The 14,670-nt window shown below is 41.6% G+C and overlaps 1 protein-coding gene across 1 annotated transcript in view; it reads right to left on the reverse strand.

Annotated features, from left to right (window-relative positions):
* The window catches only part of LOC114573712 (tyrosine-protein phosphatase non-receptor type 14), a 42,403-nt gene that overhangs the window by 14,516 nt on the left and 13,217 nt on the right, over positions 1-14,670 (reverse strand). The window contains exons 3-5 of the mRNA XM_028606019.1: positions 8,773-8,948; positions 1,520-1,617; positions 319-389 (exon numbers count right to left, since the gene is read on the reverse strand). Of these exons, the coding sequence (XP_028461820.1) occupies positions 319-389; positions 1,520-1,617; positions 8,773-8,948 (345 nt within the window). The remainder of the gene's footprint in view (positions 1-318; positions 390-1,519; positions 1,618-8,772; positions 8,949-14,670) is intronic.

Consider the following 14,670-nt stretch of genomic DNA (forward strand, 5'->3'; position numbering starts at 1 on the left):
AAAAGTTAACTAATTCACTAAAACACTGTCACTACTCGTTTTGCAGCTAAACTGTAGTTAACAGTGTAGCAATGAACATCATGTAGCTGGCAATGTAACAGAGTGTGTTTCCTCAATGTAATACACTTAGTATCCACTCAATATTTATCTCAATCAGATTCTTGCTTATTCTGTCTTTGTTTTCTGCCTGTTAACCAGATAGGCAGAGGGAGGAGGTACACAGGTGACACAAGAATGTGTGCTTTTAGGAAACACACAGAGAGACACACACACACAAACACACAGACATATTTGAACAGGGAAGGTTTGAGGACTCACCACCACTGGGAAGAGCACGTACTCCCTGAGGAAGTCCTGAGACATGAACTGAGTGAAGTCTCCAAAGTCAGCTAGAAAATACAAACGCATACATTTTATAATCTTTTAGGTAAAAATCCTCAATGTGAGTCCATTTTTATGTGTATGAATGTAACATTTACAAATCACAAGTCGCATTACCTGGAATGTATTGTCTTTCGTTGTGTTACTCATATTTTAAGACTTTAGAAACCGAAAACTAGAGGGTAACCCCAGATGATATGAGCAGACTATGCCGGTTATTATAAATATATATGTGTATATGTCTTTGTTAGCCTTCATTTAAAAGGTTTTATCTACATAATTCATAGCATATGGTAAGAACTTATTTATTCCTAAGGTAATATGTGGGCCAAAGATACTAAAACAAGAAGATAACATGTCAGGATAATTACAGTCTTTCCAATTAACATTATTGGTTATTTTCTTTTTCTCTTTAATAGTATAACATTTTCCTATAATCCACCAGTAAATAATAAACCTGTTTGCTTTGTTCTAAGTAACATATGTTGATATAAAGACTGTTGTTGACCGTTAAATTGCTTAGTAGCTTAAACTTGTCTCACTTCTTTTTTAATGTAGCTAAAGTGGCTTGGTTAAATGTAGCTTTGGGAGCATTAAATAATATTTCTAGGGGAGAAATTTGACAGGTGACACATTAGGGAAGCAAACTAATTCCAGTATATTTCTACTTAGGCTAACAGTCTTGAATTCTAACAAGTAGCATAACTAAAGGAGACAAAATGAGGTGTAGCAGAGGATCCTTGCCTCACGACAGATAAGGTTCTTCCTGATGCTAAGGCTAACCTTGGAACTGGCGATAAGCTAACTGTCTGTTTACATTCCCCCTGAGACACAGACAGCACCCAGGAACAAGACTGAGGAGTGTGTGTGTGTGTGTGTGTGTGTGTGTGTGTGTGTGTGTGTGTTAAGACTGATACCATAGGAACTCAAGTGGACTGGTATGCAGCCATATTAGGTAGTGAAGTCGAGATGACCCGAGAAAGTGTGAGTTTGTGCTCACTCTTCTCTCTTGTGCTGCCTTTCTCCCTCTGGTAGATTACATGCGATTTTTGTTCGTGTGTGTGTGTGTGTGTGTGTGTGTGTGTGTGTGTGTGTGTGTGTGTGTGTGTGTGTGTGTGTGTGTGTGTGTGTGTCTTACCTTGTACTGCTAGGCCAGCTAGTCTGATCCCCTGCTCTACTGAGCAATGGAGGCGTCCATCCAACACCTGCTTCTTCACCTGCAGGTAATACTGATACCTAGAAAGAAGGAAGGCAGGAAAAGAGAAAGATGAGTTTTTCAGATGCTGTAGATTGACACTGGAGTTGGACATTATTGGAAGTTTTACTTTGACAAGAAATTCAGTCAGAGAGAAAGTCAGTCAATCACTTTGGTCCAGACTGAAGTATCTCAACAATTGATGAAGTGATGGAGTTTAGGTTAGCATACTAACACACTGAATTACAATGGTGAACATGGTCAGTATTATATTTGCTACATATCTGCATGTTAGCACTGTGACTGTGAACATGTTAGCATGCTGACATTAGCATAAGTAAGTAAAGCCTGACGAGCTGCTAGCATGACTATTGACTCTTCCTCAGATTGCATAAGGCCGGTTACACACTGCCAGTTTGGCGTGTGCGTGGAGTTTCTGTTGCGTGGATTTTTCTATGTCTTTACACACCAGAAACGTGTCGGACGTGGTGCTGATGCTGCTAGCCTTGTCTGGACACATGTATGTTTCCCATTGATAAAATTAAATACCATGTTAAACATAAATATATATATATATATACTGATTTGATTACAGCAAAGATAACGTCGGCAGTATTGACGGCAAAATAGGCTACAGAATATTTCGTTCTGTATTGACAGGTGCAATATTAGAAAATCAATTTTATTTTAATTACATTTATATCTAAATTTATATCAAAACCTAGAGACTTTCAAACATCAACATGTCATTTATTAATATGTATTTGTGTCTAATATGGAAACGCTTCCAATGCGCTTGCGTGTCGCGTGAAAAATAGGCGTCGGTTCAATTTCTAGCAGGCACGCGTGTCACACAGGCAGTGTGTAAACTCTAACCTGTTAACATGGGAGCCGAAATATAAACGGACACGCCACGCATCCAGTGTGTAACCGGCCTAAGAAAGCCTCTCTTCAGCTAAACTGTACAACACATCTGACTAGGTGGGTGGTAGCATAGGCACTCTTATTAGCTTTCAGAAACTCGCCAGAATTTGGTTGGTGGTTACTGGTAATGTTATTTTTCCAACTAGCCACACTGTCTCTGCACACTACATTGGCATTGCACATGAGCAACTAATGGATTGCAAACATCCAAAGAGACACCAAGGAGAGACATATTCTTCTGCTTCTGGTTTGTGCAACAGAAAGTATGCCTCAAGACAGTATTGGCAACAGCATTAGCCGTTTAAAATAATGGCAGAGAGGCTTGTTGCAGAATCCAAGTGAGGAATGAGTGAATCACCTCTATTCAAAATACCAGTGACTCATTTCTGACTTTAGAGGAATGCCAAATGTACACCAGTAGGGGCTAAACAATACGATTTTATAGCTCTGTAAATCTTCGGCTAACAGCGAGCATGTTACGGAGCTGACGCTAACAAGGACTGAGTTTAATCTTAGGTAGGACCAACACAAGCTGGACCAAGGAGCATTGTAATTGCTGTGCAAGCGTGAGGCGAACTGGGGACTCTGCACTGTGGTTTTGCCAAGTGTAAGCTGATATGATGACACAGTTCAGATTGTTGAGCCCACTTGCAGCCTTCACATAATGTGGTAAAAAGTCCCAAAACCAAGAGGCTGAAATACACTGAGCTCCTCAAGTTTCTGAGCTCCTTTAGTCCACTTTTGTCCACTTTTAGCAGCGATCCAACTGAATGTTTGTCTGCTAAAGAATGGAGGGGCCACACAGGAGGAAAGAGAGAATTGTCAGGGTGACCGGGCTCAGCTGCGTAAAAACTTGCACACTGTTTCCGGTTTGTTGCCATGGTGATCACTGTCTGACTGAGTCTTTCCGATGTGGGCTGTGAGACACCTTTTCTGACGTACGCACAAACACACACACATTGAGAAAGATCTGTGAGTGGAAGCGTACATTAGACAGTCCATGCCAGAGTACACAAACTTCTATGTGGAAACCACTGAGCTGTACACACTTAGTCATTCACTGTCTGTGGCTCAGAGGTAGAGAGGGTCGGCCTTCAAACACACGCTTGGCGGATCGATCCCGGCCTCCTCCGTCCACATGTCAGTGTCCTTTAGCAAGACACTGAACCCCAAGACTGCTCCCTGGACACTATGTGGCTGTCCACTGCTCCTAATGCTTGGGATGGGCTAAAGGCAGAGATTGAATTTCACTACATTGTACTGTACGATTGTATGTAACGAATTATAAAGTTTCTTCTTTTAAATACTTTTAAGTTAATTCCTCAATTGTTGCATTTTCTTTCCTCCTATGTCATCTCAGTTGGAAAACTCTCTCTCACCAACCCTCTACTGTTTAGCTCCCTCTGAACTATTAATTTACCCTCATAGTTTCAGAGTTTCATGCCCTCCTTTATGTTCTTTACATTTTTCATGTTCATATTCTTCTTCACATTCTCTCCCCTACTACTTTTTCTTGTTCTTTTCTTTTTTGAGCTCCACTCAGCATACTCCCAGGCCTATAATCTGACCCCGCCCTCCTCCTTCACCCTGTCATTACACCCTTCGGCTAAGCTGCCATTCCGTTCCCGTGGCAACCCCCTAATTAGCTAACCCCAACTGCCGTGGATGCAGCGGGGGGGAGGAGCTTGAGGGGGGGAGGAACCCTTCAAATGATTGTGGACTTTGTTTTTACAAACTCTCCATGTTTTCCCATGTATGGGGTGATGGCACACACCTGGCACAAATGTCAGACTGACTGACATCACTATGCTGGAATAACAGGTGAATGTACACACAGACATGAGGTAGAGCTGTCCTCACTAAGAGTTAGTTGTGACTTCCACCATGGCAGAGTGCTCTGCTGGCACTCCAGGCAGCCACACAGGCACAAAGGGCCCTTTATATGCCCACGCATGTTCAAGCCCTGCTCAAGACATGCTGCCAGATGTCCAAGTGGCCCGGACAACAAGCCTGCAAGCATATGTGCATGCTTGCATGAATGTGTGTGTGCATATGCTTCAACCCCTCTTCCACCACTGTAGTGGTATGACCCTGACCACCCCCTCAACCCTGGATGGGTCCAGACGGCTTGTGTGGGAGGCTGGAGGATTTCACTTTGAAATGTGTTGAATCAGCAAGGGGCACAGCAGAGTACAGTTGTGTGTGCGTGCGCGTGTGTGTGAGAGTGTGTGATAACTAGCTGAACAATGCTAGGATTCCAAGGCTGTTGGTGCCTTGGGGGCTGTTGAGTCCACCTGGCCTCGCTCCGGTCAACAGCGCTCTGTTTAGGTTCCTCACTTTCTCTCTCTGGGCCACTTTGCCCCTCCTTCATATCAGTGAGACAGAAGGAACAGAAGGCTTCGAGCACATAAACCTTCTGCAAGATGTGTAGGTGGTAAACTGGGTAAAATCTAAAGAGGTGATTTTCAGAAAGAGAAAAGAAAAAAGGTGGTATAGGATATCTAGTTACAAGTGAGTGGCATATAGTCGGTAGTTTGGGATTAGTACAGGAGTCAAACACAGTGCAACTGACTCTGCATGATAAACCTACACACACACCAAACTATTTGGTTATGACCAGTAATGTGAGTAAGGCATTACTCTGATTTATAGGTTTACCTGGGCGGCCTAAAGGACCATTCTGGCTAAAAATGCACCAGGTTCTGTTACAAAGTCAAAGGTTATCCTCCAGTGTTCAACTTCAAACCCAATCTTTTGCAGTTGTGGTGAATATTGCTACAAAATCATGGTCTAATGCATTGTTTTCTATCAGCTTCAACACCACAGAGCATGTACAAAGATGTTTGGTAAGGAGGACGCTACTTCAAGCATGGAAAGTTTGTTTGTATTTTAGAAATTGTCTTGAGATGACAGATCAATTAAAGAAACAAAGTGAAACATCTTGCTAGGGAAAATATCTTTGACATGCATAGTCAGAATGTGTGTGTTGCAAAGCATGGTAAAAACTAAGTCTATCTGACTGTATATAATACTCCACATAGTGTCTTACAGCAAAAACTGCAACTATGAACATAATTGCATTAACATAACAGAGAAAGGTGTTTACATGGACTCCAGCTTTCTTGCATTACTGCCTTGATTGCTTGATAATTGGATTATTCCCAGTAAACACACACACACACACACACACACACACACACACACACACACACACACACACACACACACACACACACACACACACACACACACACCTCCCCGCTTTGGGTAATTTTCACAAAGGAAAGAGAAACAGATGAATGGATGGACAGGAAGAGAAGTAGATCTAGTATCAGGTTACACATCAGTCAAACACTGAACTTCAAAGACCTGACCACATAATAAAACTCACATTACTTTCTCAGTAAATTTCATTTACTCAGAGGAGGCAGAGCCAACTGTATTTTCTTCTGGTTTCTGGCAACAAGATGAATTTGTTTATAAAACCAAGTAATCTGTCTTGTCTTTTCTTACAATCATGCTGATAACATAAACAGAAAACAAATTGTAAACCAATGACCTACATCTCAGTTGGTAACTCACAAATCTAACATGTATATACATTTTAAGGTTATTAAAGTATTCTAATGTTACATTTTAATTTTAAAAGTAACTTTCCTAAAAAAGGGTTGTGTGAAACAGTAAATCAAAGCACCACTGTCCAAAAACCACTGTCTTGTGTTTTTACTCACAAGCACAAACATACTTTTCTACGTGGGCAGCGAGCTTAAACTTAACATGAATAACAATTTACAAACCCACACACACACACACACACACACACACACACACACACACACACACACACCATCAGACCAGGTGTGTAGAAAAATCAAAGATATGCTTCACTGGATCTGACCCAAATTAACCTTAACTCCATAAATTATCTACATTTAACAAAAAATGAGGGCCATCAGTTGTAACGGTTATCATTTTTACGCTGATTGATGTTTGCTTTGCAAAAGAGCAAAGAATGCTTTTAAGGATTTTTTTAAACCCTTGATTAGGCCTGAGTGAAAATATGAAGTTGTGAAAATGGTTTTCAACTTGAAGGGGACAGGGCTTTTAGAAAAGCTTGCCTCAGGGAGCGTGTATGTTCTTACAATGTGGTGTATTGTGACTAACTGTTCTGACAGGACTGCAGCTGGCTTCTGAGAGGATTCTTGGGGGGAGTGTGCGAGGTGTGTAAGGTGAGTGAATGAATGTGTGTGTGCTTATAAGTGTGTGTGTTTTGTAAACCAGACATCCCCCAAAAAAAAAAAAACTTTACCCCCAGCACTTCTGCTGGGAGGAATGTGCGGTCCGCCTCCTACGCTTGACGGCTGTGCCAACATTCCTGACAAACAAAAAAAGAGAGAAAGAGGGAGAAAGAAAAGGAGGACGAAGAGAAAGAGAGGAAAAATGTGGGACTAGAGTGATGTGGTGATCTGCTCGATAAAAAGGAGTAGGGGTGACACTATGTAGAGGGACTGTAAGAGAGGGGGGCTTGAGAAAAAGAAGCAACCATTGTTCCCTAAATTGCCCCTAAGGCTCCATCATAACCCCTTCAACCACACGCACACCTCTATCTCTTTACCAGAGTAGATCCTAGCTTCTGTATAACCTGCAGATAAACACTCACTCTCTCTATTACACACACAGTGATCCCAGGCCAGTTGATGATACATGATGATTTTATTATTTTCTATGTAAGCACAGAAACAGCATGTCCAGCCCTGACACACACACACACGCGCACACAAGCGCACACACACACACACACACACACACACCTTAAAACTAACTAGTGTCAAAACGTCAAGCTGTGACCTGCAATTGACCTTTCCCACATCCAGCGAACCAGAAGCCGCAAATTCACCAGCTCAGTGCGAGGCAGACCTGCAGAGTGTGTGTGTCTGTGTGTGAGTGTGAGAAGGAATCTGAGATGGCAGACTGTCCACTACACACTGACCCCTGGATGCCCTTTTCACAGCTAACTAACATGCTCATTCACACTCTCTTTCTCACACACACACACACACACACACACACACACACACACACACACACACACACACACACACACACACACACACACACACACACACACACACACACACACACACACACACACACACACACACACACACACACACACACACACACACTGACTAAAATGACATCAATTCTAAACCAATCAGCTGTTCAGCATGTATTCATATTGAAACCGAAACGGTACGGGCATCACGGTTCGGTGCATGAATTTACACGGAGAATACACGGTATAAAAATAAATAAAACTTAATTAAATTAATTAATGTAATGCGGAACTAATGTAATGCAGAACTACGGTTAGCTACCGAGGTTCTTTAGGGACACCTAATCTGTAGCTCTGCCTTAGCTCTGAAGCTCTCCGCCTATGTATGCAGTTTTAGTGAGTCAGAGATAGAGTTAGAGGACCCGCCGGCCTCTTTAAGATCGCAAGTTTGGTAAAACTTTGGTTTCCCAGTCAGTTACAGTAGTACAGGCGAGAGAGTGGTGGAGAAGACTGCTGTTGTAGATTAATTTACGTTTCCAGTGTCGCGGCTCCGAACCGTAACGTTAGTTGGGACAGACGCCTTGTTTCTTTAGGCTAACTACAGTATATTAGCTTTAGCCAGGCAGGGAGCAGCTTTCTGCGGTGAAAAATGGCCGGGAGACGTCGCGATAACGTTGCATTAATTGGGTAATTTGGTTACAGATGGAGTCTGGAGATGATGTGGGGTACTTAATGTTTACATCTTACTTTACACACTTCAGGCTGTTGCAGCTAGCCAAGGGGAGAGACTGTATGATACTAGGTGGTACAGCCTGAGACATGCACAATAAAAAAAAAAAAAGATTGCCTTCTGCATTTTTGTTTTGCTTTTCCCTCCATTGTACCGAACGCATACCGAACCGTGATGTCTGAACCGAGGTATGAACCAAACCATTACTTCTGTGTACCGTTCCACCCCTACAAGATTAATTTTGTTCCTATGCCATCAATCACTGTCAGCATGGCAACCTATCTCATCCCATCTGGTAGTGAGATACATCTTTTCTTTACACTTCTCATCACAGACACAGCACACATGACATGACTATTTTAATGTACATGTCACAGGAAAAGCAAACAAAGAAAATGAGAAGGCACTGTTGTAACTGAATTTAAAATATATAAAATAACATGTAAATGTCCGACAAACTCTAAGTGGCGTTTGGAGACTCTTCACCTGGTGGCTTCTTGCTCCAGCCGGGAAACACTGGGCACGTAGAACATGACTCCGAAGAAGAGCAGTGGCTCATTGCCAAACTTGTCCAGCTGCTTCTTGAGGGGTTTCTCCAGCTCCACCCAGCGATGGGCCGGGGCCTGGGTCTTTCCTTGGAACCACAGCCCGAAGTAATGGGTCTGGAGCCAAGGGAGAGACAGAAGGAGGAGGTCAGTGTGGTGCACAAGGTCAAGGGATGGAGATGACGGAAAAAGAAACAGAACAAGGAGGGGGGGGAAAGAAAGAAAGAAAAGAATGAAAGTGTCATGAGGAGGTACAAAAGAAAAGATGTGTTGCAAGCTGGATGAGGAGAGATAAAGAGGCGAAATAAATAACTCCGGGAGACAGGAGGGAACCAAGGAAATGGAGATAAATGGGAAAGATAGTATTGGGATGGGAAATAGGGGTTTGTAGGGATGGAGAGAAATGGGTTGAGGAGGGAAATGGGAAATTAGTTGAGAAATACATTGGGGACAATTGAGCAGAGGGGAGGTTAATAAGCAGCTGAAATACAACCAGCACATTCTGTATTTCTCTTTCAAATCTGATCAAACCTTTGACGTCAGCAGCATAACTATTAACTAAATATTAGACCGCCGGTAAGATTACCCTGGGAGAAAAGAAACAGGCAACGATTCAATCTCACTGAATCAAAATGAATGAAGTCTCTGGCCTATTGTTTTATCTAGAAATGCATATGCTATTTAAACACAATTCAGCTGAATAAACAGCAGGAACAACATTCAGAGATAACGACAAAGGTGAAACAGTTCATCTAAAATGTGCTGTACAAACAAGAGCAGGTGTTTAAGTAGATGAGCTGCAAGAATCAGCCCTGTAAGTCTCGCAAATGTATCTGTGAAACATGATACTGCTGCGCTCCCAAACAGCTTTTGTGAAACGGGCCCCTGACCTGCATCAGAGTTTTCTCCTAAACATCTCACTTCACCTCACCTTACAGGGCTGGGCGATATGGAGAAAATCAGATATCACGATGCTTTAACAAAATATGTTCAAACTTAGATTTTAGATAAATAATCATCAGTAATGTGGACATAATGTCTAAGTGGGGAAAAGGCAAATAATAGAACAGCTAGAACAGTCTGGTAAGTTCATCACTTTACTGTAATGCAGCCTTTAAAACCAGGAAAAGACAACACTTACTGTATGTCATATCACAATATTCAAAATCTAAGACGATATCTAGTCTCATATCACGATATTGATATAATATTGATATATTGCCCAGCCCTAATCTCATTAAATTTGTCAAACTATATATACACCATATATAAGCCCCAGTACTACTAACGGCTAACCATGTAATTTAGAATAAAACAAAGGCGTTTCATTGGTGTGTGTCATATCACAAAGAGGTAAGCACACCTGTTTAGTCACTGTGCTTTGACTCTACTGTAATGAAAGTTGTAAAGCTGCAGCTGCAAGAGCACACATATAGACACACATACACAAAAACTCTTTCCTCACATGCAAACAGACACACTGAAGGCCTCAGGTAGAGCAATAAAGATGAAAACAACAAATTCAGATTGACACACACTCACACAGAGTCCTGAGATAGCGTGCATGCTGGGGCAGACAGCGACTGAAGCTGAGGCGTCACATCACCTTATTTATAACATCACTGACACCTGGCAAATACCACAACACTATGTGAGTACGCCGCCCCTCTTTCTCACTTTGTCAGCAGCTCCAGCTGGCACGGACTCACAGTTGAACACACGTATTCATCCAATTCAATCAGTCGTCAACCAAAGAGAAACATATTTTCTGCGTTCTGTGAACAAACAGCCTGCCCTTTCACACACAAAACAACTCCATGTACAGACAACAGGCCCCATGCAAAGCTACATACATGTGTGAGTTAAACCTTGATAAGGAAATGTGAAGAAAATTAAGGAACAGAAAAAAAGGGATGACAGAAAACACACAGCATGGACAGGAGGGTGGGAAGTGGGAGAGTGTGGGGAGAGATGTGTGGCCATCATCACACATGCAAACACATTCTGACAATGCATTCATAAATGTGTGAAAGTGTGAGAGTCAAAACTGTACTTGTTTTTTTCAGTGTATGCTAGATATGGGTGATTACAAAGGAGTGATAGGTCATATTTTGTGAGACAATATGAATTTGACTTATAAAGAGATTTTGCTATACACTCTCCCTTTTAATAATAATCTGGATAAGAGCATTGTGAACAATGCTGTCAAATAACATGACTGTTAATGGCAATATTACATTTTCAAGTACTTTAAATTTGTCAGGTATTTTCTTTCCTGGATTAGCCAGCAATTGACATACTTATTGTTTTTTTTATCCCCCATTTTTCCATATTGCCCACCCCTACTAATAGTAATATTTATTTGTTGAAGCTGACAACAGCTGATACTTTATATCAACTAGTGCAGTGCCCATTGAAAATGTGCCTGTTTGGAATGGGCGATTACTTGGCCTGTGGTATTGCTGCTTGTAGAATTCATCAAAACCAAATTGTACCCCAAAATGACTTACAGAAGGACCCCAAACCACTTAACCCATGTAGGCCTAAAACGCCTGCTAAAAAAGGCCTTTTTATGCCTAAGTACTTTTCTGTAAACCCCCTTCCAAAACTTAAGGGTTTCCAGAAATATTTGTAAAAAGCCTACTAAAATCTTAATTTCTCAGGCTCTATAGCAGATAAAAACATGAAATAACATGAAATTGAGAGCTTACTTCTTTGGCTTTCAACTTGACTGACTTTTTTGGCCATAATCTTCAACTGCATTTAAAAAAATCTACTCTACTCAAAAATGACGCAGATGCGTGTTCAGGTCTTAAAGGTAAACACACACAGATGTGTGATCAGGTCTTAAAGGTAAACACACACAGATGTGTGATCAGGTTTGAATGGGTTAATATGCAATTCCACTGTATAGCCTACTACTGACTTACAGTGTTGGCTACTTCTACAGTAGCATCAGAGGAAGACATTGTACTACTATATTTACCTGACGATTTAGATTCAGAATGTTATCACAAAATATCACAGTGAAAATGTGGAGTAATCAGACATTAGCGTCTTGGACTCATGGCAGTGTGCTACCCAACTGGCCCGTTATGAGAGCTAATCAGCACATATCTGCATTAATCAACCACCAGAACCGGACTGTGTGTGTGCGCAGAGAGAGAGAGAGAGAGAGAGAGAGAGAGAGAGAGAGGGTGTTGTCTTGTGTGTCGGATCGTTAACAAATTTCAGCAGACATGTTCATTTCCATACAGGTTTAGTGGCTTGACGGTTAACGGTGAAGTAGGGGATTTGCGGGGGGATTTTGGCGACTTAATTAATTAATTAATTAATTAACCCGACCCCGATGGGTGAGTCTGATGAAAACAGATGTATCTGCCCGGTTCAACTCTGACATTTTCTCGCATTGCACAGCGCTCTGAAAGAATAATCTCCGAGATTAGGCTAGGTTATGTTCTGCCAGCTCACAGCAATTTAATACAATAGCAGGAAAAGAGTCCCCCCGCTGTTCTAAAGCGTTCTGCATGTGGTGTCTGCGGATGTGCAGGTTACCTTCACGCCAAAAACGGACACACATATATACGCTTTATAAGATAAATAACCTGCCTATAAATGGCATTGCGCTCTGTCTGCGCTTGTTGTCTGGTTGTGCTTTACATGTGTGGGATTCTGAAACGTCCTTAAATTCGGGAATTGTCGTTTGTTTAACTTAAATAGCAAGTTAGCTTCTATGGCCGCGGCAGCTAACGCTACTATTATCGTAGACAAATCTGAATTTTGGCCATTCTGGAGACTCTCTCTCTCAATGCCACAACTGCAGAACTGGCTAAACAACGTACTGGTCTTAAGGAAGACATGGCCACACTAATCCAAGAATCAATGAAGCCCCTGCAAGCCTCAGTGGATGGACTACTTGATACAGTCAACTCTTTTCAAGGCTGTCTTACCGCAATAGAAACCTTGGCAGGCGACAACTTCGAACAGCTGAAGCCACCATCAAATCTCTGCAGACCGTGAACACGTCTCTGTCCGACCGCCTTGAAAATCTGGAAAATAGGTCACGCAGAGCTAATCTGCGCATCCTGAATCTGAAGGTAGCGAAGACAGCCAAGACCACACTACGTTTGTATCCAGGCTGCTGAAAGAGGTCATGGGAGCGGACGGGTTTTCAAATCCTCCAGAACATGACCACACTAGGTCCAAAGCCTGCAGAGGGACGACCTCCAAGACCCTTCATCCTGTGCTTCCATCGGTACAGAGAGATCCAGACAGCACCAAGTGAAATATGAGGGAATTATATTGAGGATATATCCGGACCTCAGTACCACCCTCGCAAAGAACCGGTCCGCATTCAGTAGCGTTAGGGGCGCAACCAGAAAATTTAGGGGCACACCGTAAATCAACATGCTAACCAAATATTCACATTTCTACTAATTTCCACTGTATTACTAATAAATACTTTGATAATAGATGCAGAAATTACAATGTGCTGTTTCAAATTCAGTGTCACTTTTGAAGATGCAACATAGAAGGCACCATTGCTGTCATGACAGTAAACAAAATATTTAAAAAATATACCAACTCTGGTCTACAACTACAATGAATTCACCTTAAAATTAAACATTTATTGTTTAGGCTACTACCCTTATGGTTGGGTACCTTTCGCATCTGAACCAATATTGGTACAGATACCTGAAATTATGGTAAATTTTTTCGGTACTTTCCCTCTGTAAGTACAAAACAATTATTTCAGTTGTAAAAATAATTCCAAACCTATTTATCCTATGTACTTAGAACATTATGTTATTTTATTAGAATATGTTATACTCTAAAGAAATTAAACAAAAATAAAAATAAAACCCCTCCCTCTCTCCTCCCAAACCCATCCCTACAACCTATTAAATTGAATAATTATTAATTTCTTACTCACTGTAACTTGTTTAGCCTGTTGTATTTTCATCATGACCGTTTTCAATTGCTCTTTAATGATTCATGTAAAGCACTTTGAATTGCCTTGTTGCTGAAAGGTGCTGTAGAAATAAAGTTGCCTTGCATTAAAACCTCAGCCTGTCAGTCAGTCACCAGGGCACAGTTGCACACTGTTGAGCCTGCTGCTTGTCTCAGAGGAAGTGTAAAGTCAACAGCACCCTGACGGTTTTTAATATCATATAGCAGCAAACGCTGTCTGGGTGAAGTTTTTAAAAACTGTAACCATACTTGAAACCACTTTATCGGCATCACTCACTGTGACTTCAACAAAACAGCCGACGTAGTTTGCGCCGATGCGATGTGTGCGTTTGTGTCGGAGCACCGCTCTCTGTCAATTTTCAGAGAGGACAGATAAGCTTGCGCTTACGTGCTCAGGTACCTACATTTCGACATTTAACGTGTAAAAAACGGGGGCACATTTGCTGGTTGCACATGTGCGACTGGATGTAAAATTCAGTCATGTCAAGTGACTGAACGCAGACATGTAAGTAAGAGTGTAAAGAGCCACCGAAATCCGCGTTGCTATTTCGTCAGGTAGATACCTTACGGCAAACGTGCATGTATGGAAAGCGGTCGCACAACAGCTGAAAAGGCATACTCCTTCACAGTATCCTTCAATAAAGGATGAATGTAGCACAATATGGATGTATTAGCAGGAATGTAACACAATATGGATGTTAAAGCAGTTATAATTAGCCTATGTGACAATTAAAAATTTGTTTTGGTTAAAATCAACAAATAATCGTGATAATTAATCGTGATCTCAATATTGATCAAAATAATCGTGATTATCATTTTGGCCATAATCGTGCAGCCCTAGTATTTATTTACTTTATCGCCTACTTGG

Source organism: Perca flavescens, chromosome 18 (genome assembly GCF_004354835.1).
Source record: "Perca flavescens isolate YP-PL-M2 chromosome 18, PFLA_1.0, whole genome shotgun sequence".
Classification (NCBI taxonomy): domain Eukaryota; kingdom Metazoa; phylum Chordata; class Actinopteri; order Perciformes; family Percidae; genus Perca; species Perca flavescens.